This window comes from Empidonax traillii, unplaced genomic scaffold (genome assembly GCF_003031625.1).
Source record: "Empidonax traillii isolate 1590-97213 ecotype Southwest subspecies unplaced genomic scaffold, ASM303162v1 scaffold1241:size257926, whole genome shotgun sequence".
Classification (NCBI taxonomy): domain Eukaryota; kingdom Metazoa; phylum Chordata; class Aves; order Passeriformes; family Tyrannidae; genus Empidonax; species Empidonax traillii.
Genome location: NW_020956434.1, coordinates 162,197 through 186,488, shown reverse-complemented (window position 1 = coordinate 186,488; position 24,292 = coordinate 162,197). Strand labels below are relative to the sequence as shown.

Here is a 24,292-nt window from a genome sequence, read left to right as displayed (position 1 = left end):
AGAGACTGAATTTTCAAAACAGAAAAGACCTTGCAACCATGCAGTTCTCTATAGGAACAAAAATCTTTGCCTAACATCTGTCCTGTTCAAGTGAAGAGCAACTAAACAATCTTCTCACAGCCCATTCTGTTGAAGAAAAAAAAAATCTTGATATGCTAAGTGTTTGATATTTAAGTTTACTCACTACTTGGCTCATCTCACTAACTTTTGGGAACATAATGAATAAAACTGGAATTGTATGTTTATAACAACATTGATGGACAACCAACTTGGAATTCAAACATGCCAGTAGAAAAGAATTCCTATTCTGTCTTCACAGCTTCTCCTTATTATTTCATTGTTAAAGATGATAAACCTCTCACATTTGTCTGTAGAACTCCTTAGATAAAGCACACCCATGCAAAATATACCATGTTTTATCTGAAGGCTCAATTAAGAAGGAAAAAAAAAAAAGTATTTTCAGCAACTTGCACATACAGTTGCACCTGAAAAAACCCTACATCAGTCCACAGTCTAAAATGTTTTTTTCAATCTTACCTATAAAGGAATGATGCATTATGTGCTATGTGCAAACATGCATGCATAAGAAAGATTTTTCCAGGCATTCAAAGATCAGTAGGCATGAATCCTTAAATAACTTTTCATAATAGCAATGTGAAGAATAGGGAGCATCTCCGTTTTTCATATAATCAAGTAAGGACAGAAATCAAAGTCCAAGTGCTGATGACAATAAAAGCCTAGGTCTAAAGGACGTAAAACTTATTAAGAAGAGAAGTAGCAATGCAATTTTGTTCAGCTGTTTGAAGCCTTTGAAACTCAAAGTTTACCAGAAGAAAAATTCATAATGCTAGAAGGTCCTCACAATTTAAATCTTTCTCACTAGCTAGACATTGGGAAATATTGCTTAACCATAGAGATAATTCAGAAGAACAAAATGACTGGAACAGTTGCAGAACTTCCAGGCTGAAAGATAAGTAGCAAGGACATAGAATTGCAGACTCTCCATGATCACATATACAGAACGGTTCCCCCACACCCAGTACTGATGTTTATGTACAGATTACTCCTTAAAATTTAGGATTAAAGATGGCAGTATTTAAAGATATAACTGGAGGAACGGGATCTTCTTGAACAAGAATTTATAATCATTAGAATCCTCATTTCTTTTTTCTTTTTTTTTTTCTACTTAATAAGAAACATAACTAACACCTGAGTGGATGAAGTAACTAAAACAACTTCTTACAGTTAAGATAACTAGGAGCTTATCTGTCACGTATTTAGCAGACCTTACAGAAAATGTTTGATGTGCAGCAGCACATTAAATTGACCTTTTTCAAAATGGCTAATTGCAAATAGAATTATCATGCTGATTAGAGAACAGGTGCCACATGACACTGTAAGAGAATGAATGGTAAAACAGGTGTTAAAAAAAAAAACCAACTTTTATCAGTTAACATACAGTGAAGGAAAGGCCAAAATTTTTCAGTAAATATTTGGGTGATTTTAAGAATAAATGTTAAAGTAAATTTTAAGCTCTAGAAGCCAAAAGCTCAATTCAACAGCATTCCAAAAGCTAACAGAATGCTGCACCTCAACTCCACAGCTTGTTCTCCCCACACTAAGAAGCCAAGACAGAGGAGAAAACCTCCAGATGACACAACAGAGTTGGGATTGTTCAGCCTGGAAAAGAGAAAGTTCCAGTACTTGAAGGGAGCCTACAGGAAAAATGGAGAGGGACTTTTTTACAAGAGCATGTAGTGACAGAACAAGGGGGGATGGCTTCCAACTGAAAGAGGGCAGGTTTTAGATTAGGTATAAGGAAGAAATTCTTTAAGTGTGGTGAGGCACTGGAACAGGTTTCCCAGAGAAGTGATGGATGATGCCCCATCCCTGGAAGTGTTCAAGGCAAGTTTGGATGGGGTTTTCAGCAACATGGTCTAGTGGAAAGTGTTCCTCCCCATGGCAGGGGGTTTGGAACCAGATGATCTTTAAGGTCATTTCCAAGTCAAGCCATTCTATAACTCTTATTTGCTTTTAAGAAGACGTAATTCTACTGCTTCTTAGCCTCGAAGAAACAACAAGGGAAGGAAGAAAGCAGAAGCTTGTACTTATGATTTCACTGTAAGATAATGTAACAAACAGAAAAGAGTTTTCAAAGCACAGCACGGGACAGCAGGGGCATTCAGCAGTGAGAAATATTAGAGACTCTAGACTGGTTATGTGTGATACTGTGTTCCTCCAACCTTTTAGAACAAAAGGTACTGAATTTTGCACAGCTGAAAACATAGGGCATTTACTATGTGTTCCATAAAATAAGAACCTGGAGGTTTATAGCAATATTTAAGGCACTGTAACCTTAGAACTTTGCTACAGAATTTCAAGTAATTCTAGATCTTGGACTTCTAGCTATATCCAAGCCGGTATGATACAAATTTGTATGATTTTAGTAGCATCAACTGAAGTGTTCATTAAAATGTAAAAGTCCTTAACATTTAGCATACACTGACACGCTTTATGTTCAAAATAACAGTTTCAGACACATAAAATAAACAACCTAGAGATCTGTTCATTTTAGAATTCCATGTGTGCAACTACAAGAAACAGAGTTCAGTAAGTGAAGTAGTTGCAGAATTAGGGTCCCTCTACTAGGCAAATTCAGAAAAGCTAATTGTTTGCATAAGATAAGACAAGCATTTCACTTTACAGAAATAAGAAAAAAATACATACCTTAATGTATTTGCTATTAAATGCCCTTTCATTCCATATCTATAAAGGAAAAGTAAAAATCCATTTAGAAAATACAGGATATGTCAAAACCTAATGGAAGATTTATATATATATATATATGTGAGATTATACAATCCATTAATCAACTTCATGTTTCTGGTGTGCTAGAGGAAAGTGCTCTGGTTGGTTTTGTTATCAGCTTTTCAGGGGAAAATTCTGTATGGAAGTTCATAAAAGCTGTGTTTTTATCTTTCTGCAAGGTCTCCTGATTGCCTGATACTGTTACCAACTGGTCTACAGTTTGATAGGAATCATCGAGAAACACACTGTGGCTTCAAAGTGTGACCTAATGAATGGGTCCTGTTGCAATACAGGAGAGTAAGTCACATATTGAACAATTCAACGAAGATTACAGCTCTTTCTAATTTATACAGGACTACATCCAAACTCGAACACAGAAGAGACCTAGCATAGTTTAAGCAAACAGACACAAAGGTATCCCCCATAGGATTAGATTACACGACCATGTACAAGCAGTTTCCTGCAGATGGGATAAACCCAACTCATTTTGGTATTTCCAGATCTTTCAATAAATGCTAACATGACTTCAGAAATGAGCCAGTCAAAAAGTTACTTACTGAAAGGTTCATCTCATCATAAAATAAATAGCAATATAGAACAAGTGCTATAAACAAAGACAGTGGTAAAGGTTAACAAAGTAAAATCATAACAGCATTAAAACTGTTCTGACAGTTTCTGAGCCTTCACAAATCTCACTGATTTCACATATTTCAGATTATACCCACAAAGAAATTAAACAATATGCAGTTATGCCGTGTCGCCACACTGCCTGTAGAAGCAGAAATTTCCTTTTCTTTGAAAGAAAGAAGGCCAATTCTTCAGAAGACCAATTACCGTGAAGTAAAAAAACAGAAGTTGAGCATTGCTCAAATATATGAAGTGCAGAACTTACCTTCTAGTCCAAGAACATAGGGTAAAGAAAAATGTAACAGTAGTTTGTTCTCCCTGTCTCCACAACTGAATTGCTGAAGCATCACTGTGTTACCCACAGTGCAAGACTGATCCAGCTGAAATAAGTGAGGAACACCAAGGGGGATGCATTCCAGAGGACATATACATGAGGTTCACTTGCCCGTTACTGCAGAAAGGTCAGACCTCTTTTGAGGGATGGGAACAGTTTTAGCAGCTTTGTTCTGGACTACTGAAGTGATTTTCAGCTTTTCTGCTGTTAAACTGTCTTATATAAAAACACTTCAAAGTCCAAAATAAGAGTTCAGTAAGTACAGGACTGATTTTAAATGAATCCTAGCCACACACTTTCTTGGTCAAATAATGAACTTGAAAAGTGTTTATCCAGATTGTCTCCTTCTCTTTCTCATCTCCAAATTATGACATTTTTTCTCAAATATTCATTTACTACTTCCATGTATTGCACTGTAGCACAATACAGCAGTTACAATGTACTGTAACACATGTATCTTTACTGTAAACAATGCAGGTAAAAATGGAAGAAGCTGCAGGGGATTGCTTTTCTGCAAAATAACAACCATATTTTATGCTAAGAAGTCATGTTAGCTGACTTGCACAAACTGTCTTAACTAATGCTTTTTGTTAACTGGTAACTGCTGAAACCCAAGCAGAAAAAGCAAGGGAGAAAAGGGAAAGATTTCAGAACACTCAAATTCTCTGGTAACTTTGTTCTAGAATTGGGAAGGTAGGAGCCATTTGACACTGGTCCTGCTTTAACAGCCATCACTGCAGAAAGACTGTAAACTAACATAACTTCTGCCTTTCCCTGGCAACAGAACAAGCCAAAACTGCAATTAAAAGTAAAACAATAAAAAAATTCTCTTTCCATCCTCCTCTTCTAATAATCAACAAAGAGACAGACAAGACTAAGGTCTTGGGAATGAAGATAGATAAAATATACAGGTTTTGCATTACTGACCCCTATATAATCAATGTCCAAATCGTGATACTGTTTTGCTCCTAATATCCAAGAAACAATATAGTAAGCAGTGACATCTGGATAGTCATAGGGCCAGTTTTCACCCTTCCCTATCCATCTTGGAAATGTCCAAGGTAATCCTGGAAAGAGAAGAAAAACAAATTAATAAGGTAAGTGATTGGTCTGCATTACTCAGTAAGTTTCAATAGCAAGCTGTAATTTACCTAAAAGGAAGAAGGAGGCACACACTTCAAATTCACTTACTTCCAGTGAAGAATTGGAACATAACTTATTTAACTGGAGAGTATGCTCTAATATAAATCATGATCAAACATATTAACAGCTGTTTGGGTATTTTTGAGCTAGAAAACCGTCATTACTAAAGAACAACTCGACTGACTACATAAAATCCTTAAATTGTATGGTATTAGCTCAACCAGGTTTAAAAATCCAAAAATTTTAGGATAAAAATTTACAAAGTTTAAGACAAAGAATCAATACTGAACATAAAAAGATGTTAATCTCCTGTATATGAATTTCAGAAGTGATGATCGGATCATAATAGAGGAAGGAAGATTAGCATCATAAGAATGAATTTCTGTCCCAGCGGTTTACTAGATCTTGCAATAAGGTAGAACAACAAATTAACCTAACCAGATGCTGCTAAGTTTTCAGCTGACTTGTACAAGATACCACAGGCTAATTTAAAGGTAAACCCTCCTTCCTTTGTTGAGAGCTTGATCTGAGGGAAGAGGGTTGTTATTAATAGTCACTTAGTCATAGATAGTAAGCTTAACAGAACGTGACTGACAAATCCTGCAGCAAGTCATGCTCTGTGGCTGGATATGGCCTGACCCCTGGAAGACCAGGGGGATTAGACACCCTTTAACTGACACATTTCTTACCTTGTTTTGTGTGAAATACATTTTGTATTTCAAAAATACAATCTAGGGTTCCACATCTGTGTTGTCACAGCACATACACAACTCATGATCAAAACAGGAAGACAGGAAACTCCTCTTACAACTCAACTACATACATAACACAACAGCAGACAGGAACCACTACAATGGGGAGGGGGTGATCAGTTTGTAATAAGAACATATAATTGAATGAAGTGTATATAAGATTCACAGACTTATACTTCCAGTAGCTTTATTTTATCCCTCTTAACTTTTTTACTCTATTATTCAGAGGTTCATCTCTCAAGACAAATAATTTATGTTTACTGCTGTAATACAATCTAAGCATTAATGTTACTTGATACAAGCAAATTATTTGACTTTTTTTACCCTATGCTTCTTGTAGCCCAACATAAGGATATTGTGCTACTGTAACAAAGTAAAACATGGTAAGTGAAGCATCAAGGCAAGCTTAATAAATATTAGAGATTCTACTTTGTCTGCTGCAACATCAAAATATCTGCCCGTTAAAATTATTATGTTAATTAAGTGTAAGAGATAGGTAATTTAGTCAGGGGAATAAAAAAAGCATTTCAATCTTAAAGCTTGAAGCAATTTACCAATCAGTTTAATGTTGGGGTTCCTTTTTTTAGCTTCTTTCATCAGCCACCATTCATAGCCCCGGAAGTAGTTCTCATCATTTTCATAGTGCATATGGGAGGGTTCAGTACCATCTAGGAAGGAAAGAGACAGGTACAATTATTCTCTGTGTCACAGGCTGTTACACATGGCAAAGTTTGCTGTATTGCTCATTGCCATAGTATGCAAGTACATATCTCCGACATGGTTCACAAGTTCTCTGGTATGCAATTTCAGAGCAAAATGAAGAGTGGGAGGGAACATGCAAGACTTGCCACCCTCTGTTCTTAGCATATAAACTTAGCATAAATTTAATATTTTTGATTTTTAAGGGACTCTACCTGCTTTTAACATCAGATGTGGTTAACCATTGGGCATTTTCTATTCCTAGCTATGATAACACTGATCTATATCTAAATCTATTGATAACACCAATCTATATCTAAATCTATATTCATGATTATCTTGGTCTCAACAACCACTAGGAAAGTTACAGCATTAAGATGAGGAGGAACAAAAAACAAACAAACAACATTAAACAAGCAGCTTATTTCTAAACCAAAAAAAACAAACAAAAGAAGGTTATATTTTGTTTATTCTGTGCAAGGCAAGTCCAGGGAGAGAAAAGAAAGGAACTACAATGAAATTTTTCAATTAAAGGAAATAGGGAGTTTTTATCTTTACAGTAAAAGATGTAGTTTATCATTTCCATGGTGTTCAGTGACTGCAGGAAGAGTTTTTGGAATTGAACGCTATGCACTGAATTTCCTCAGGCAAAGGTAAACAAACTAGAAAGGTGCAAAAGAATCGGTGTTGTAAGGGAAGTCATTACACACAAAAGTAAAGTTATAACTTGTGTATACAACTGCAACAATTATTTATGCTAAAATATATGCAGAGGGCTCTTTTAATGAGAGGGTTTTTTTAATGAAGTCTGCTTAAACAGGACATTTCATTGCAGAAAATAGGATTGATATTTTTACCTTACTAACACTTGACTATATGGAAGTTCTATTTATCAGGGACACAGAATAATTAGATCCCAAACTTAGACTTCTGCCAGAAGACGACTCCTCTCTCCTCTCACCAGCAACTCATTAACAAATTACTGAGCTTTTAAACTCAGTATAGTACTTTTCATCATGCTAATTTTGGTAAAGGAAAGTAAACCAGAGAAAAAAATCAGTATTATACAAACACAGGCATTACAAATAAATATATATATAATGCCACAAAACCAGATTCTGTGCCTTAGGTTTATTAACTGTGCCTAGTTTAAGTCTGTTCTTGATGTGGCCAGGCTTACTTAGAGGAAAGATTAAAAAAGGAAAAGAAAAGAAAGATAAGAGCTGTCATCACTGCTTCTCAGTTTCTGAGTACAAGTAGTTACTAAAGAGCTTCTCCTATATGTGAACATAATCAGCTAGACAAATTACACCAAGACATTTTCATTTGCAATTCTGCTCAGGCAAAAAAGAAGAAAAAAATAATAACGACTGTCAGCCAGTGCCACTCCAGTGAAATGTAGCAGCTCATTAAACCAAAGAAATGTCATTGCTTCTGACCAGCTGTCTTTGCATTTTCATGCTTCAAAATATTGCAAAACTGGTGTTTGAGAAATGCTCTGCAAGTCAGAAAGCTACTGGGGGGGGGAATTCATTTGCTCTAGAATGCAACCTATTAACCATATGATAGTGAGAACTGTCTCCATAAGGTTAGTATAAATCTCTCTTTACAAGTTAGCAGATGCATTGGGTTTTTGCAGTTTCAGTACAGCTACAGACTGCATCTCCATTCCTCAGCTAAAGTGATGTGTGCAGGACATGTTACTTACAGCAACACTGAAACAAGAAGTTAAACGCTCCCCATGTAAAATCCGTACCTGTTGACTGCCCATCACCGCCAATCTCTACTTTGAGAATATGTAAAGAAGCACCAAAATTAGGCTAAAAAAAAAAAGACAGAAAACCAAACAGAATCCTTCTGTTAACAAGAAGAATGCATTAAGTAAGGATAAAATTTTAAGTAGCTAAAAATAAAGTGGGGTGATTTTTTTAAACATCCATTATAAATGCAATAAGAGATACAGAGTTCTGCTTCAAAAGAAAATCAAGTAGTGTAAATATTACACTGGTCTTTAATAGTTCATTGACCTCTGCACTGTTAACAACACACCTCCACAACTGTGCAGATTTTAAATTGGTTATGCTCAAGCAAATACTGAACCGTTCTTAAAGTAGGATGTGGGCTACCTGAGGAACACAACAGTATTTTAATGTTATTAGAAGCCAAATTTATTTCCTTTTAAAATCAAATTATTGAAGTCAATTTCTCTGTAAATAATTTATTCTTTAGTGTAAAGGGTTATCCTGCTTATGTGACAGAACATACATACAGTCAGAAATAATCTGCTAACTAAATGCAGAAAGGCAAGTGAGGGAAAAAACCCACCACAACAGAAAACAAGAAGCCACCTAATCGACTCTCCCCCTCCCCTGGCATCTGACTGGTGGAGACAAATATAAAATTCAAGCTCATACAGGTGACGCTACTCCTAATACGCTCTTTCAGCCATTAGTGGCTTAAGAGTCAGAAGTGGTTCAAGCCAGAAGTTACAATTAATCATTATCTTAATAACCACTGGCCTCCTCTATGGAATTTCCCAAATATAATTCTGGTATCTCAAAGAATGTTTTAAGGCAATGCATTTTGATTAGAAAATAAGTTGCATAGACAGTAGCTTGTTTGGCTTACAAGTTTCGGATTTTTTTTATTTGCTTTGAAAAAAAAAGTACATCTTTCCAATATACCATTTTTCTTCCCGACATTTCTGATTTTAAACTCCTAACACATTTATTCTCCCATCCCCATCATGAAAGTTGACTGACATTAAAAGGCAAGGAGAATAAGGCAAGGTATACCCCCTCCACGGTGGGACAGCTTAAGAGGCTTTGGTGAAACAACATGTCAAAAATTCTTTGAAAATCACAATCTCTGAGCTAGATTTTCTTTTACCATGTGTCTGTTGATTTCTTCAGAAAATTTGTATTAATAACACACAGCTTCAGTCTCCAAAAAACATAGGGTTTGATCACCCAGTCACATATTATGCCTTACGCTACACTTTGTAATTCTTTAAACTACACAGTAAATTATCCCCCTCCAGCCATCTGGATTGCATTACTTGAAAGTGACATGACATCCTCTTCCAGTGTAATTTACAGTGCCAAAAGCAAAGCAAGCTATTAATGTCCAGTGTAATAATCTTGCCTTATAATAAGTTGGGCAACTGCACGGGTTACACTTGCTAACTAAGGCAGCTTTCACAACAATGACATTTACACACCCTCTAGAGTAACTGCAGTTATACTTGAGACTAGTTTGGAATAGATATGCTACTAAAATCACGCAGCCTGCACAGTCATTTTCATGTTATGTTAATCTATCTGTACCCCAAAAAATCAAAACTGCCTCAAAGACCCACTTACTGTCATCACTATGAACAGCTAAATCCTTAATTTTAGCCATAAAAATGATTTCTCATTTAGCCCACATGGAGGATCAATGTATGTTCAATACATTTTTGAAAATGGATTTTTAAAACATGTTGTGAAAACATGAAAGGAATTTTCATAGTAATTTGAAGAAACAGAGTCTTGAACAAAATCCTGGTTGTCAAAAACAACAGCTAAAATTTAAGGTTCTAGCAATCAACAATAAACAATCAACATTAAAGTATATTCTTTATAAGATAGGATTTTGTCTAATTTCAGGTAGCATTGAATATACTACAATTGGAGTTCCAGTATTACACAATCAAAAACTCTGCATGAAATTAAACATTACTGTAGCAGTGAAACCAACTTTACCTTGAACAGGTAATCTAAAATCTGGGAGCGGTAAGGTTCTTGGTAGTTCACCAGGAGTCTAGATGTGGCCTAAAACAGAAAGAAAACATGAAAATATGAAAACCTAACTCAAATGCTTAAGTGCACGCCAGTTTTTCAGTCTAAGACTTTCACGTGGCTAATAAACCTACAAAAATAATTATAGCACCAGGAACTCAGCTAAGCCCCTACAGAAATGCGTTTCTAACCCTTCAGTGTGCATTTCTGGTTTCGTAGATTGCAATTGCCTTGTACTCTGGTTACCTGCAATTCCCTGCAAAGAGAGTCCAGAGAACAGAGAAACAGAGACCACACAGGCTTATGGCACGAAAACGCAGCTTCCTCCCCGTACCATTTCTCCCACTCTACCGAACTCTCCCTGCTTTGGTTCACCATATACCAAAGGCAACAGGAGGCACACAGGCAGGAGGGCAAGGAAAGCACCCCAGCAGGTGCACGAGTAAGTAAAAACTCCAGGGATTTCACGGCTCTGCTGACTGGACCACAGGAAAGACGACGACCGGCTGTTGGCTCTTCCAGCATTTTCAGACGCAGAGACAAGGAGCTACGAAGACCCTCTACAGAAAAGCCCATCCTGGCTTAGCTCTCACATCCCCCAGTCCTCATGGCTCCCCCGTGGAACCCCCTCTGGCCCAGGCCCCGCCGAAGCCACCGCACATTCCCATGGGATGGAACGCTCAGCCCCCGTCCCCTGCCTCCCCGAGGAGGGCACCAGCCCTGCCCGCACCGCAGCCCCGGGGGCGCCGCTCACCCCGCCGCCGCTCACGGCCCCGATCCCGTCGAACTGCCTGCCCAGACCGTCCGCATCGTCCAGCACGTAGGTGGCCGTCAGCAGCGGAGCGGCACCGACCCCGGGGGGTCCCGGGCCGCAGCTGCAGCCGATCAGGATCGCACACCACAGCAGAGCCGCGCACCCCATCCCAGTGCCAGTCCCACTCCCAGTGCCGAAGCCGCTCCAGCTCCGCTCCAGCTCCGCTCCCGCCCCGTCCCTGCAGCGCCCGGCACTGCCCGGCAACGCGCGGCACGTGACCGCGCCGACCTGCATCACCAGGGGCGGGGCGCCAGCGCCCGCGCCGCCATCTTGCTCCAGGGAAAGGTGCAGGGAGGGGAAGACGCTTTACGGGCAAGCCCTCCCTTGCTGAAGTCAACGGTCGCCATTTCGACAAAGGGCAAGGCAAGCGGTGGCTGCTGAGGCGCGCACCGCCCCGCTGGAACTGGGCATTGAGCGGCGAGTGAAGCTTTCGCGGAGTCATCTTGGGTGTGGGAAGGCCCGTGGCTGTGAGGCGAGGCGGGGCTTATCTGGGAGCACACCGGGAATTGCTTTCAGTGCAGCGTGAGCGGCAGCAGGTCGGGGTGGTGCTCAGCTGCGTCTCTTTTACGAAGCCTCTGACCCTCCTTTTCGTGACTTTTTGCAAGGCTCGGTACTTGTCCGGGGTGAGGAATGGCTTTTCCCAGTGTGTCTCATTCCCAGGCCCTCGACAGCAACTCGGAGCCAGTTTCCTGGTTCTGCCCCCCTCTCGGGCTGCCACCGAATCCTTTGAAGAGTCGGCTCAAGTCGGCGCTTTGAAGCAGCACATTCTAGCGCGCTGTGAGAAGGACCTTTGATCGCCGCGGGGGAAGCGGCAGGGAGCGGCCTGGGCCCGCGCCAGCCCCGCAGAGGCCCAGCCCCGCAGCCCTTCCCGCGCCCTCTCCGGGGAATCCCAGTTGGCCTCAGCTGCGTCAACACGACCCCAGAGAGGGATCCTGAAAGTGGAGTTTAACATAAGAGGGGCTAGGGGCTAAAGGAGCCTTTCTGTTCTACGCCATCAGGGGTGCGCTGTGGGGCAGCCGCACCAAAGCGTGAGCAGCTTGTGCGACACGCCCAAAGTTTCCGTGGGGATAGCCAGGGTGGTCCCTCAGACTCCAGCATACAAGCATTCGTCTCAGAGGAAAAGTAATCAGGAGATTGTCCGTCAGCTTGATTGTCCTATCAGAATTCCTGATGGGGAGCTCTCAGTGTGCTGGCAGTGTGTTGCAGAGGAGATACTTCATGTGCCAAAAGGAGGAATGAGGCACCAGAAGATGCCGCTGCGGATGTCCTGGGGGCATTGTGTAAGAGCTGTGGAAAAGCCCGGGTTTTGCACGTTTCTATCCATAAAGAATGCTGTTACTCGAGCCTCTGCGGCTCTTGTCATTTAGGGATCTAATGTCTCAGTGATGACAATACCTGGCTGACGTTTCCTGTTTATTTCTTTTTAAATAACAATACCAAGCACTCACAAAACGTTTTGCACTTTGCAGCAATATCAAGCATTAACTAATGAACCTGCTCACACCCAAATGAGCTATACAATATCATTATTACCGGTAGAAGGACAGAGTGACTCCTCGGGGCTGCAGTGAGTCAGTGGCAGAGCCACAGTGCCAGTGCCTCATGGTCCTATTTAACATTCATTCCTGCAGACTGTACAGCTTTGCACACCTGGAAGGTTTGCAAAACCATCATAAATTATTAGTGGGTTAATTCTGATAGTTTCGTAAATTAATGCATCAATTTATTCCACATAGAAAGTTTCAGCAATGAAATTCAGTCTCTTAATCACTTGTAGGAGCTTAAAAGTGTCAGTTTTCAAAACTTGTATTTGAATCCTATGATGTGGTAAGTGCCTCCCCTTTTCGGATGATACAGGAAAACATTCTCAGAATCTGTTTTTTATGGAAATAAAAGTATATTTTTGTGTGACTCTGTGAACTTTATTGTGCATTAAGAATCTTGACCTTGCTTTAAATCTTCTTTATGCATTTGTTCATTCAAGGACATATGATCTGGACCCTTTGTAAGTGCAAATGTATCCAGTAAAACTATTGAGGACTTATTCATTGCTTATTTTCTAGATAAAGTAGTTTTCTGCTCTTAATGCTTTTCAGCTCTTTTTTTTTATTGATAGTACATTAATCTCAGCAAATACTAAGAACACCTATGGTCCCAAGATAGCCAGATATCTGAGATACCATGTATATCGAGATCTCAAAAAACCCCTGGAAAACTGTGCTGTTTACATCAGAAATAAAATTGTTGCATATGGACACAGTGAAGAGTTGATTTTTACATATAGCTTTACTTCCAGAACATATAAAAGGCATTGTATCCTCTCTTGCTTTCTTTGATCTTTCAATTCCACTATCAGTTGTTAGAGTGAAGAACTGTAGAAATGTTTCAACTATGTTTTTCTATTTCTAATAATAATAACTGTTACTTCTTCATCAGTGTAGGAATCCTCAACAAAACAGCAGAACCAGCACACTAGACACCATTCTTAATAGGTACCATGTTACCAAAAGGCAGGTGGAAAGTGGTAAACTTTGTCTAATGACTTTTGTCTCAATGAAAATGAAGATGTGACTGACATTTATTTTAAAAATTGATCTAACCAAGTGGCCTCCCTTTCACCAAACCGGAGGGGGTTGTGATAAGAGTTTGAGAATGGCCACAAGTACGGAATGATTTAATAATTTAGGCTTTGTGTAACAAGCACGTCAGTTAAAAAAATGTGGATGAAAAAGAAGGAACCAAATCTCTCCATCCAATGGTTAAATGTAATAGAGCTTGCTGGTGTTGTTTTCAAGGAAGTCTGTATGCCTCTTCGTTAGGGGTTTAAAATTTGTTCATCTGTTTCATTTCTCCTTAGCATCTGAATCATCACAGGACAGTTTTTGTGTTGCCCCACAGATGTACATTTAAAGTGAAATTGTACCCAGTTTCTTAAAGAATTGTATCATTCCAAACAGAATTTAAGAAAAAATACATACAGTTCTGATCACAGAGGGGAAAGATAACTGTGCTTATGTAACAGTCTTCCACCTATTTGAATAGAATTGCCTGCTAAAAGAATCACTCCTGTGAAAGCTGTATCTAACCTCAGATTCAGTTTATGTAAAAATACAGAAATATGCAACCCATCACAGTGTAGAAAATTCTGTTATCCTTTGTTAACTAGGACTGTTGTCAAACTTCCCATAAATTCTGAAAATACTTAATTCTCTTTCCAAAAAGTCATGAAGTGATGTATTTTTGAACTCTTCTTAAGTGCATTCTTATTTGATTCTGTGATAAATTTGTAGGGAAAGGCAAGTGAGGTCCTTCAATCAAAAAAGAAAGATGTATATTTCGAACATATACTAGTAAACTCAAATAATACATGGTATTTTATTTTTGTGGAATGGTTTCTCTGCAGAACATAATGTCTCCTAGCTAACGAGTTTAAAATATACTCTGCTCACGTAATTAGGCAGTATTTTCAATTAAACTTTTTTAAACTCTCTAAAAGTATTTTTAGATGTAGCAAGGTTGGCACTGTCCTTCTTGCGTACTTATTTGTAATTATGTTTGGTTTTTTTCCCATGGCTAAGCTTAGATTAATAAGGAATTGGGGCAAAAAAAAGAGGCCAAAAAAATTAAGAAATACGTGAAATGTGTGACTCATTTTCTAAGAGCAGCTTCCTGTGTTGTATCTGATAAAGCAGAAGCAGACACTTTTTCTCAGAAGCAGACACGGGTTACACTACCAATGGTACAAGAGGGACACTGCTACACAGGAACACATGGCTGCCAAGGTAAGTGTTCAGAATCCAAGAAGTCAGACACACATATTATATTCTGGTACAGGTTTCAAGCTACCTCTGCCTTAATGTGAGGTTGGCATCATGCGACAAAAAGAAGGGACACAGAAGGGGCTGGAAAAGATTTCTCTGGGAGAAGGATTATTTGAATCTCAGCACAACTAAAACATGAGACTAAAGAGCAAATAACAAAGATTGATTTAGGGAAGACATGCCAGCTTGATTTTTTGTTTGTAGTAATGATACTGCCACGATCAAAATACCTGCTGCTTATGAGAGGGAGTTTTCAATATTCTGAGCAGTCCCATCACTGCAAAAAGTGCCTCAGGTGTCACAGGGGGTTCCAGTAGTTCTTCTATCATTGTTCTTTAGTATTTTATGGCACTAACAAAATACTCAGTGATATACATATACATATATATATATATATATATATACACACACACACAAAGCTTAAAACTTAGCAGAAAAATAAGCTCTGGTAAAAGTAGCTTCTTAGAATACCAATTATCATGTACATGAAAATATTTTGTACATCTTTCTTCATGTGGAGAGGAAAACATGATGCACATAATGATATAGCAAAATAATACTTGCCTGTATGGCCTACATCCTGAAAGACGTGACTTTTTTTTTTTTTTTTTCTGTTTGCTCACATTAACAGAATATTTATGCTCAATAAAGCAGTCCATAAAGAGTATTTTCAAGTTAAAAAGGCTGAGCTCTTTAAGATGGTTGGAGTCTCTACAGAATCTCATGCAGAACCATGGGTGAAATTTAGTGTTGCTTGAGGAAAAATGTGGTTTAATTTAATCAAAAAAATTCCATGTTACTGAAAAATGTATTTCAGCTCTCCTGAATTGTGAAGTTTCTTGAGGAAATCAACTTGGCAAAAGAACTTATTTTTGAGAACACAAAGCAAACAACTTTGTTGAGAAAAAGGAAATCCAGAAAGTTGTCTGTCTTTCCATCTTATGGTTGATGTACAGTATCACCGGTATGGCACCTACTGCACTAGCTCACACAGCATTGTTCCTTTCTTCCCTTAGATAGTTGTTTACAGATAAGAGTATTTGTGTATTTATGCTTATGAAAGTTTAACTTTTACTTGATTACTTTCAAAATGTCATCAATGGACAGACTACATAAAGCTCTCTTTGAACCTGAAGAAGATACTGTAGGAAAGCATTGATACAAATACAATATATAATTACTACCGCTCTCTAGAAACTTTCACAAGGTTCCTTTACAGGCTTATTTGCATGTTACTTGAAGCATAACATTTGCTAGTCCATTTCCCTAAATATTAAGTCTTATTGATTCTGAAGAATTCTTGAACAGCAGGTTTTCTGTAGCAAAATGACAGAGGCAGGAATTATGATAATAATTGAATAATGTGTCTAAAAGAAAAAATTATTGTTAAGAATATTTTTTTTTGAAATGCAATTCATAGCAAAACAAGTCTATAAAATAAGTCAGAAGTCTACGGAATTATTCACAGTGGGTTTGGACCATGAAAGTCAAACCATTAAATTAAACAGAAATTCCTTTATAGTTTGTTTTGGTTTGGTTTGTTTGTTTTAAATAAAAATCAGTGGGGTAAATTATCAAATATGGGTTTTTAGAATAGCTGTAAACCAATGCCATCCTCCTGGGCAAAACCAGCAGGTATGCTCAGTAGCTGAGAGAAAACCTGGGAATGTGTTCAGGTAAGCAAAATTATCTTGTATTACAAAGTCCTAATTATCAGAAAAACAACTAGGCAATGAAGTATGATATGGATGACTTCCCTTGAAATAAGACCCCAAGCAATTTGACTGAAATTTCTTGTAATCAGGGAAAAACAGTGCTTTCTGCTTTATATTTCTGTGCAAAAAACTGCAGCATGCACTGTGGTATGCTTTATTTGCTGGCTCTTTGACACACTTAAGTATAGGTCATCGGTACGTGCCAGAATGACACACTTCTCATTATTATCCTCATTTGAAGCATGTCCTCATATAAGTACTATCAATGTGTCATCATAGTTGGGACATGGATTACCTGAGGAATGTTAAACAGTCTCCAGGGCTGTGTTCACAGAAGCTAATGAACATACTGTTTTAAAATAAAAGAAAAAGATGGGATAAAGTGACGTGAATATGAAGGACAGGAAAAGCTTTCCAAGATGGCAAATTTTGTGTGGTCTAAACTCTTTTTTTTTTTTTTTTTTTTTTTGCATTTCATCTTCAGTGGCCCAGCCTGCCATTGATCAATTATACCTTAGATATTAGCTCCTTAAGGCAGATGGCAAAAAAGCAAAGCAAAGTCTCGCCCCAAATAACGTGGTTTATTCAGACAAGTGCAATAAAAGGACAAGTGTTTTACCCTATGATCAGTGAGATCAACAGGGCAAAACTTAGAAACAATGAGCTAAAATGAGAAAGCTGAAGCAAAAAAGGTGGGCGGTATGAGGAAATTGGTATGTTGGTCTGTGAGCAGATATGAAAGAGAGAAGCTGTTGTGAGCAACATGGAGACAAATTAGGAGCTTGTAAGGATGATGATTCTGTAATACAACAACTAACAAAAGAGAAAGAGTTTATGGGGGAGGGAGAAGGAATTCCAGTTTCTCAGTCATGAGACTAGTAAACACTGCCTCACACTACATAACACATGCTTTTGAAAGGGCATGTTTCCCTGTTAGACATGAAGAGACCTGTCATAGGCAAAGAGATGCTAAAATGTGATTAGAAGAAGAGGTAGGTATTTTATCTTTTACTCATCTGGTCTGTTGTTTTTGGTATGAAGTGGGTCAGCAAAAACCTGCAATGCAATTTTTAGACCTAGATTTTTAGTTTGTGATACTTATCTATACTGGTAAGCTCACAATGCCCTATTTACCATGTGGTTTTATTAAACAACGATGAAATGTAGACATGTTATGTTTGTCTTAAATATAGACACTGCTTTTTTTTTTTTTTTAATTAGTCCCCATGTAGGTAAAGTTCTTCAATGGACTGAATTGGCAAGTCATTCTCAAGAATTGTCCTTGTCTTTCAAGCTTGGGAATTAATTTAGCTCTAACTGTAAAAGGTTAGCCAACTTGATCAAATAAAGCAGTGGCTGGTAAAATTAAATATGTGCTTTCTGAGTAGTTTTGTCATTGCTCCTTTTTTTTTTTTGGCATGAAAGGGGTTTTTTTTATAGACGAGAGATCCATATAATAACCTCTCAGCAGAGGCAATAAACCTGCTTGGGTTTCTCTGATAAACCCACAAAGTTCCCCAAACACACACATCAATCCCATAAAAGACTGAATTTTTCTTACCACGTGGGAAGGTTTCTAAACACAAGTTGTTTTCAGTTTGAGTTCTTTCCCATGTGGGGACAGTTGCAAACTTGCTATCTTGCAACCTACTCCTTCTTCAGCCTCTTCACCTCCCCTGCTGGTAGTCCAGGCTCAAAGCAAACATGAGTTATCACAGGCAGTCTCTGAAGCAGTTCGAATATTTGGCCGTAGAACTGGACCACAACAAATATTCTCCATTCTCATATTTCTTGAACATAACAACTAGGTCTTTAGAGAAGAGAACTAGTGAATGTCAGATCTGTGATACAACCAGTGAGTACCAACTGTCTCATGCATGGCAGCTACAATTTTTAGAGGAAAGAAGTGTAAATGAACAATTGTACTCAGTCTCCACCTGACATGAGTCAAAGGGACACCCAGCAGATTCTCCTGTGCATGCAGGAACCCAACAGCCTGCCAGGTTTCACATGAGGGTTCCTGGGACATGCAGTAGGTTTTGTTGGAATAGCGCAGTTGATAGCAAGTTCTTGCAGGATTGCATACAAAGGAGGAGAGAGAAAGCAGGAATGCATGAGAATGCAACTAGAGAGGGATTAGCAATAGGAAGATATACCAGTCACACATTTTCCTCTTCTGAGCAGATCCCAGTAGTAACTGAATCCCTGTGTTTCTATCCTTGTTCCTCCATTGACTTAGAGGGGAGGAGGTTATTTGGGATAGAAATCTGCTATATTTATGTTCCCAAAATCATGCTTACCAGTATAATAGAAAGTGCCTTTCTATTATTTCTAGTCCCCTTTCTGATCTCCTTCAACTCTCCCACAAGAAAGACCTGGGATTGTAGGACACAACCCCAACCCAGAAGTGTCTTAACTACTCATCCTGCTTCTGCTGTAGAAGTTTACATCTAACTGACCTCAACACCTTAGGTCTTGGGTTCCTCATCCTATACAGTCCTAATTCCAGGAGTATTTAAAACCTTTGATCTCCTACAAACACAATCTCTTTCTTCAAAAAAAAAAAAAAATACACACACCAAGCAGCCCATAAAAACAAACAAAAATGTTATAGCTGACGTTTTTCTTCTTTGGCAACAGGAGGTGGGAATCTTGTCAACAAGGTCCTGAAGAACTGACAGATGGCCACCCATCAGACTACAGAGGGGTCTTTTTTGCATCCAGGCTGGAATTAGCCCAAAGATACTACTCAGAGTGGACTATGAACAACAGCACTGCTGCGTGCCATGATGATCACACCCTGGATAAATATTTGTTTCCATTTGTGTACAGCATTGTGATGATAATCAGTATCCCCATCAACTGCATATCCCTCTATGCATCTTGCATTCAGGTGAGGAAAAAGAATGAGTCAGCAGTCTACATCTTTAGCCTGTCCCTGGCTGATCTTTTGTACTCTTTGATTCTACCTCTGTGGATTAATTATGCCTGGAATGGAGATGACTGGAGGCTCTCTGCCACACTTTGTCAGATTTCTGCCTTCCTTATGTATATGAATTTCTACACCAGCACCGCGTTCCTTGCTTGCATCTCTGTTGACAGGTACCTGGCATTAGTTCACCCCTTGAAGCTCCAGCACCTGCGCACAAGAAGATTTTCACTGATTGTCAGCATAACTGTTTGGCTTCTGGAAAGCATCTTGAATTCAGTTATATTGGTGCACAAAGAAGTATTCAATGATCCTTGCAATTTCACTAATCATACATTATGTTATGATAAATACCCCCTGGAAGGGTGGCAGGCACGGATAAATCTATTTCGGATATGCTCAGGGTACTTGGTCCCTTTGATAATCATTTTGTTTTGCTACCATAAAATCTACCAAGTAGTGAAGTATAACCAAGCCACACTAGATGAAGAAAAGAAAAAAGTGAGAAAACTTATTCTGAATATCACAATTAGTTTCATTGTTTGCTTCACTCCTTATCACATTATATTGCTTATTCGCAGCGTCAGAGAACCTTTCACCACTGACCCACATCTTTTGCTGCAGATGTATAAGGTTTACAGAATCACACAGGCTTTAACGAGTTTGAATTGCATTGCAGACCCCATTCTTTACTGCTTTGTGAGTGAGACTGCACAAACAGACATTCTGAATGTGCTGAGATGTTGCTTGTGCCTACGAAAGCGTGAAGAAGACCAAGTGAAAGACCAAGCTCTGTGCAGTTCTGCTACAAAAAGCAGTGCCCTGATCACCTACAGAACTTCCTGTGAAACAGAGACTGTCAAAAATGCCTGAGTGGGCACATTCAAAGCAAAATTGGATGACCTAAAGGGAAAAGAAAGTAAAATTCTTCTCCAGTCTGTACCTAGGAAATACCCTGAAAGTCAGAGATGCCAGTCTAAAAAAAAATCAGTATCTGGAGCCAATAAGAATTCACTGTAGGGTCAATGAAATCAATGGAGTGTGAACACGTATCTTTAAATCAGGTATGCTACATAAATTACTGACAACAAACACATGCACAGTCAAGAAGGATGACCATGACAAGACAGAATTACTGAGGATTCCCAACACAACTGCCTCCTGCTGTAGCTTGCTAGCTAGCCCACAAGATGGGCATAGATGTGCTTAGCTGGAGGAAGGCTGAAGTCCTTCTTGTCCTGATTGACAAAGAAGTAGACAGAGGGAGTGTGGTAAATTTCTCTCTAAGTTCATAGTGTAATTTAGGCTGCTATGATGGTTCCTGTGTTTCAGTGAAGACTCAAATTGTTCTTCAGCATACACCTGAGATCAGCCACTTCTTAAAATTGTTTACCTCATGTGCAGGGGTATTAACCTGCTCTTAAGCTTTTCAGCTTTTGTTTCCTCTGAAAAATATACGTTCTAATGTATAATCAGATTTTATGCAGTTTCATTACAGTATAAATATTGGGTTTCAGACAGCTGAAAATTCATTACTTCAAGTGCTTATAAAGAAGCAGTTCTAGCCACCAGTGTTTTAACTCATATGAAACTTTTCCTGATATATGCAGGGAGTAAGAGAAAGGTTGAAAAGTGAGGTTTCACATCTCCACAAGTATAAAGGAACAGCCTTTAGACTTGCTTATTATGACTGAAATCTGGAGTGTGGTTACATTTTCAGGGTCAATAGAGCAAGGTTTATATCCATTTACTTAACTGCACCTGGAAGCCTCAGCTAGAGGTTCCAGGGCTCCCAGTCTGCCGATTTTAAAAAAATTGAACAAGCCAATCAGAAAAACTGACAAACCAGCAAAGAGCATGAATGTACAAACAAACAATAAGAACAGAAGCAAAAGAACCCACATTTTGAAAGAGTTGTTTTAGCCCAAATCAAAAGTTAATTCAGGGACCTATTCCTGCACAGGCCCCAGAAACATCTGCCTGGTTCCCTGGTAGCAGCAGACACTTGAGCCCCTGAAAAGAGTTAAAACACAATGGAAAGTTTCTCTTTTTTTCACCGCTCAGTACATTTTTACTTTCGTTCAATTGCCAGGAAGAATATTTGGTAATGGTGGTTTTTCAGTTTCAAAGGGAAAAAATTTTCTTTCCATCAAAAAAAAAAAAAAATCCTCCTCTAGCAAGTCTGTGTGGTGGAAAGATTTTGATCGTCATTTTTCAGCACATTTCTAGGTGTGACATATATGGAGGATGTGCATACAGTGGTCACAATCAGTAAGAAATTTCTTATGAGAACATCGTTCTGTGTGTAAAGTAAAATTTTCTCCATTACAAAGAGCACTTCCCTAGTTTTTGTGAGTTGCTGTTCAGGTCTATTTATACTTTCAATTAATTTCACGTTCTGAAATGGGAACTTGAGAAAGTGTGGAAGCTGAGCTTGTTCAACCTGGAGAATAGAAGAGAAAAGAAGATGCTGGGGGACCTAATGGCAGCCTTGCAATCCTGCAAAGGGGGTATTGAGAAAATGGAGCCAAGCTCTTCACAAGAGCTCAAATAAGGAGGGGCAAGAAATCGTGTGCGTAACCTGAAGCAAGAGGGGTCAGAGTGGATTTAAGGAAGAACTTTTGAACTATGAAGGCTGAAAAACAGTGGAGCAGGTTGTACCAAGGTGTTCTGTGGGCTCCATCCTGAGCAGTTTTTAGGACCCAACTGAACAAAGCTTTGAGCAACCTGGTTTGGCCTTGTAGCTGATCTTCTATTGAGCAGAAGGTTGAGAATTCCTGAGGTCTCTTCCAACCACAATTTTCCTGTGATTCTATGAACTGTGTTTGTCACTGTTCTGGCTGTTGCCTTCCTCTTTAGAAAAATATGTTCCCTTCTCTTTTTTGTTTCCATTTGCTGGATTTTTTTTTTGATGTGTTTTTTTTTTTCCTGTAGTTTTTTCTTATGTATTATGAAGGAAAAATTATGCAAGCAGCAGTGCAAGTTATTTCACCACAGATTTGTCCCTGTGCTGACCTATGCATTTTGCAACAGAATGTGAAATTTCACTGTAGCACTGGAACAAAAGCAGAACCAAACCTCACTGTAACTTCACGGAAAGAAGAACTCAGGGGTTCACTTTTACATCTTTCACATGCTGGAAAATTTGGAAAGTTAATTCTATTTGTGCTTTTAATTTTAAAAATTTAAGAATTAATTTACAGAATAAAGAATAATGAAAACTAAAGCTAAGCAACAAAACTGAGTGGAATTTAGCTTCTATGTCAGGGACTAGGGAGAGCTGGCTGCTCTGCATGGGCAGTGGTCCATGGGCTGAAAGTGCAGCCAGGCAGACTGGGCAGCATCGTCACTGACAAGCCACACAGTCCCGTGGCACCCCAGCGAGGCACACAGAGAAGGTCTGGTGATGGTAACCAGTACTGGCCAACTGTCCATGATCACCAGACAAATCTGTAGTTATGAGGCAGGTCTGAGGTCAACCTGGGAAGTCAAATCAGGAAGGCAAGGTTGGGATCAGTGAGGTACCAGGCTGGGCACGACAGCACCATGTCAGCACTAGCCTGTGCACAGGCAGTCAATACCTAAAGTGGTCACAGACTCTGTTGGTAAACTTAGGGCCCTGACCCTCTGCATAAAATTTCCAGAAAATTTCATCCTGAGATTTTATATTTTTTTAATATTCCACCAGTGCTCATGAAAGCCATAGCCTGGACCAGCCCACATTGGTATGTGTGGATACTTTTCATAGTGTCATTTCCTGTAATACCTCCCTGCGTTGATGAAGATTCACTTCAGGATAAAGGAAAACGACAGTGGCTGGTCTGTAGGCTGGGCTTCACGACAAAGCTCATATTAAGTCCAGGGTCCTATCCCTTTATTATAATAAAATATAAGTACCCAATTCCTTGGGTTGTTCCAAAATGCTCAATCTATGTGTTCAAATCACAACCCTCTGGAGAAATGAGGATGCTTCCAAATGGAGAGACTACAGTGTCCTGTACTTCAATCATTTGTGTATTTACTTCATTATTCTTACATAGCTAAAAATTTACACTTCTTTTCATTCTTTCTCCAAATTTCATTGACCCAGCTGGACCAGGTTTACTGTATGAAAGGGAACATCTATGTTCTGTTTAAAGTTGCAGTGCTACAGGAGGCATAGAACATGGTAAATGTCATCCAGGCTCCAATCCATGCTGTGTATTATTGTTATTGAATATTCCACTTAGAATTCCTGATGGCTCTACAGGCAAAAAAAAAAACCAAAACAAATCCACAGGAACTGTTCCAAAGCAAGGACATTCCTTATAGAAAAGAGTTTATGAAATTCAAATGTCTATTTAATGGCAAGAAGAAAGGCATGCATTCAAATTCCATTTTCCTCACAGGCAATACCTAAAAACATTAGTGTATGGTCTAAGTGAGTCACCGTGGTTCCTATCTCACTTTGAATCTGTATGATAAGAATATGGATAATTAAAAGGGCTGTGATAGTAATTTAATTAATATCTGCAGGGTATGAAAAGTGGGTGCCAAGTAATACTGCTATGAGCTTAATAACAGCAGAGGTGAATTTGTCTATCAATAATTCACTTAAAGTGGAATCTATCTGCCAAATGTCCAGCAAATATATAGATGAGCTTTGTAAGTTGGGGGATTTTCAGTGAACTGTGCTGACCTAGCTGGTGGAATTTCAGACTTCATTTAATCTGACTTTTTTTAGAATCTTAAAATCATTAAGGTTGGAAAAGACCTTTAAGATCATCTAGTCCAACCATCAGCCAGAACTTGTATCACCCCAGATCATTATTCTTTTCTGACATAGCTACTCATAAGCTTCCCTTTGTTAATGTCATTGCAGTCAGTCCTGA

General features: G+C 38.9%; 2 protein-coding genes and 1 long non-coding RNA gene across 7 annotated transcripts in view; 2 read left to right on the top strand and 1 right to left on the bottom strand.

Moving 5' to 3' along the window:
- Window positions 1-11,074, bottom strand: part of GALC (galactosylceramidase) — a 32,906-nt gene extending 21,832 nt beyond the window's left edge. For 2 of the 4 annotated variants that reach the window (XM_027906036.1, XM_027906035.1), the window contains exons 1-6: window positions 10,897-11,074; window positions 10,107-10,175; window positions 8,120-8,183; window positions 6,219-6,332; window positions 4,697-4,836; window positions 2,728-2,766 (exon numbers count right to left, since the gene is read on the bottom strand). In XM_027906036.1, the coding sequence (XP_027761837.1) occupies window positions 2,728-2,766; window positions 4,697-4,836; window positions 6,219-6,332; window positions 8,120-8,183; window positions 10,107-10,175; window positions 10,897-11,064 (594 nt within the window). In that variant the 5' untranslated portion in view covers window positions 11,065-11,074. Of the gene's footprint in view, window positions 1-2,727; window positions 2,767-4,696; window positions 4,837-6,218; window positions 6,333-8,119; window positions 8,184-10,106; window positions 10,176-10,388; window positions 10,728-10,896 lie in introns of those variants that run through there. The other 2 variants (XM_027906034.1, XM_027906033.1) reach the window with 1 other exon arrangement.
- Window positions 11,075-11,196: 122 nt separating this feature from the next.
- Window positions 11,197-14,278, top strand: LOC114069330. The gene is made up of 2 exons (XR_003573757.1): window positions 11,197-11,423; window positions 11,617-14,278. It is a non-coding gene; the product is annotated as an uncharacterized LOC114069330 (long non-coding RNA).
- A 363-nt stretch (window positions 14,279-14,641) lies between these two features.
- On the top strand, window positions 14,642-22,632 carry LOC114069328 (psychosine receptor-like). 2 transcript variants are annotated; one of them, XM_027906038.1, is made up of 3 exons: window positions 14,680-14,738; window positions 16,375-16,453; window positions 18,828-22,632. In XM_027906038.1, exon 3 carries the CDS (start codon window positions 19,254-19,256, stop codon window positions 20,292-20,294), a length of 1,041 nt encoding a protein of 346 aa, XP_027761839.1. In that variant the 5' UTR covers window positions 14,680-14,738; window positions 16,375-16,453; window positions 18,828-19,253; the 3' UTR covers window positions 20,295-22,632. The 2 variants fall into 2 exon arrangements, with proteins under 2 accessions (XP_027761838.1, XP_027761839.1); XM_027906037.1 differs by lacking the exon at window positions 16,375-16,453 and having other exon boundaries at window positions 14,642-14,738.
- The last annotated feature ends 1,660 nt before the right edge of the window (window positions 22,633-24,292 follow it).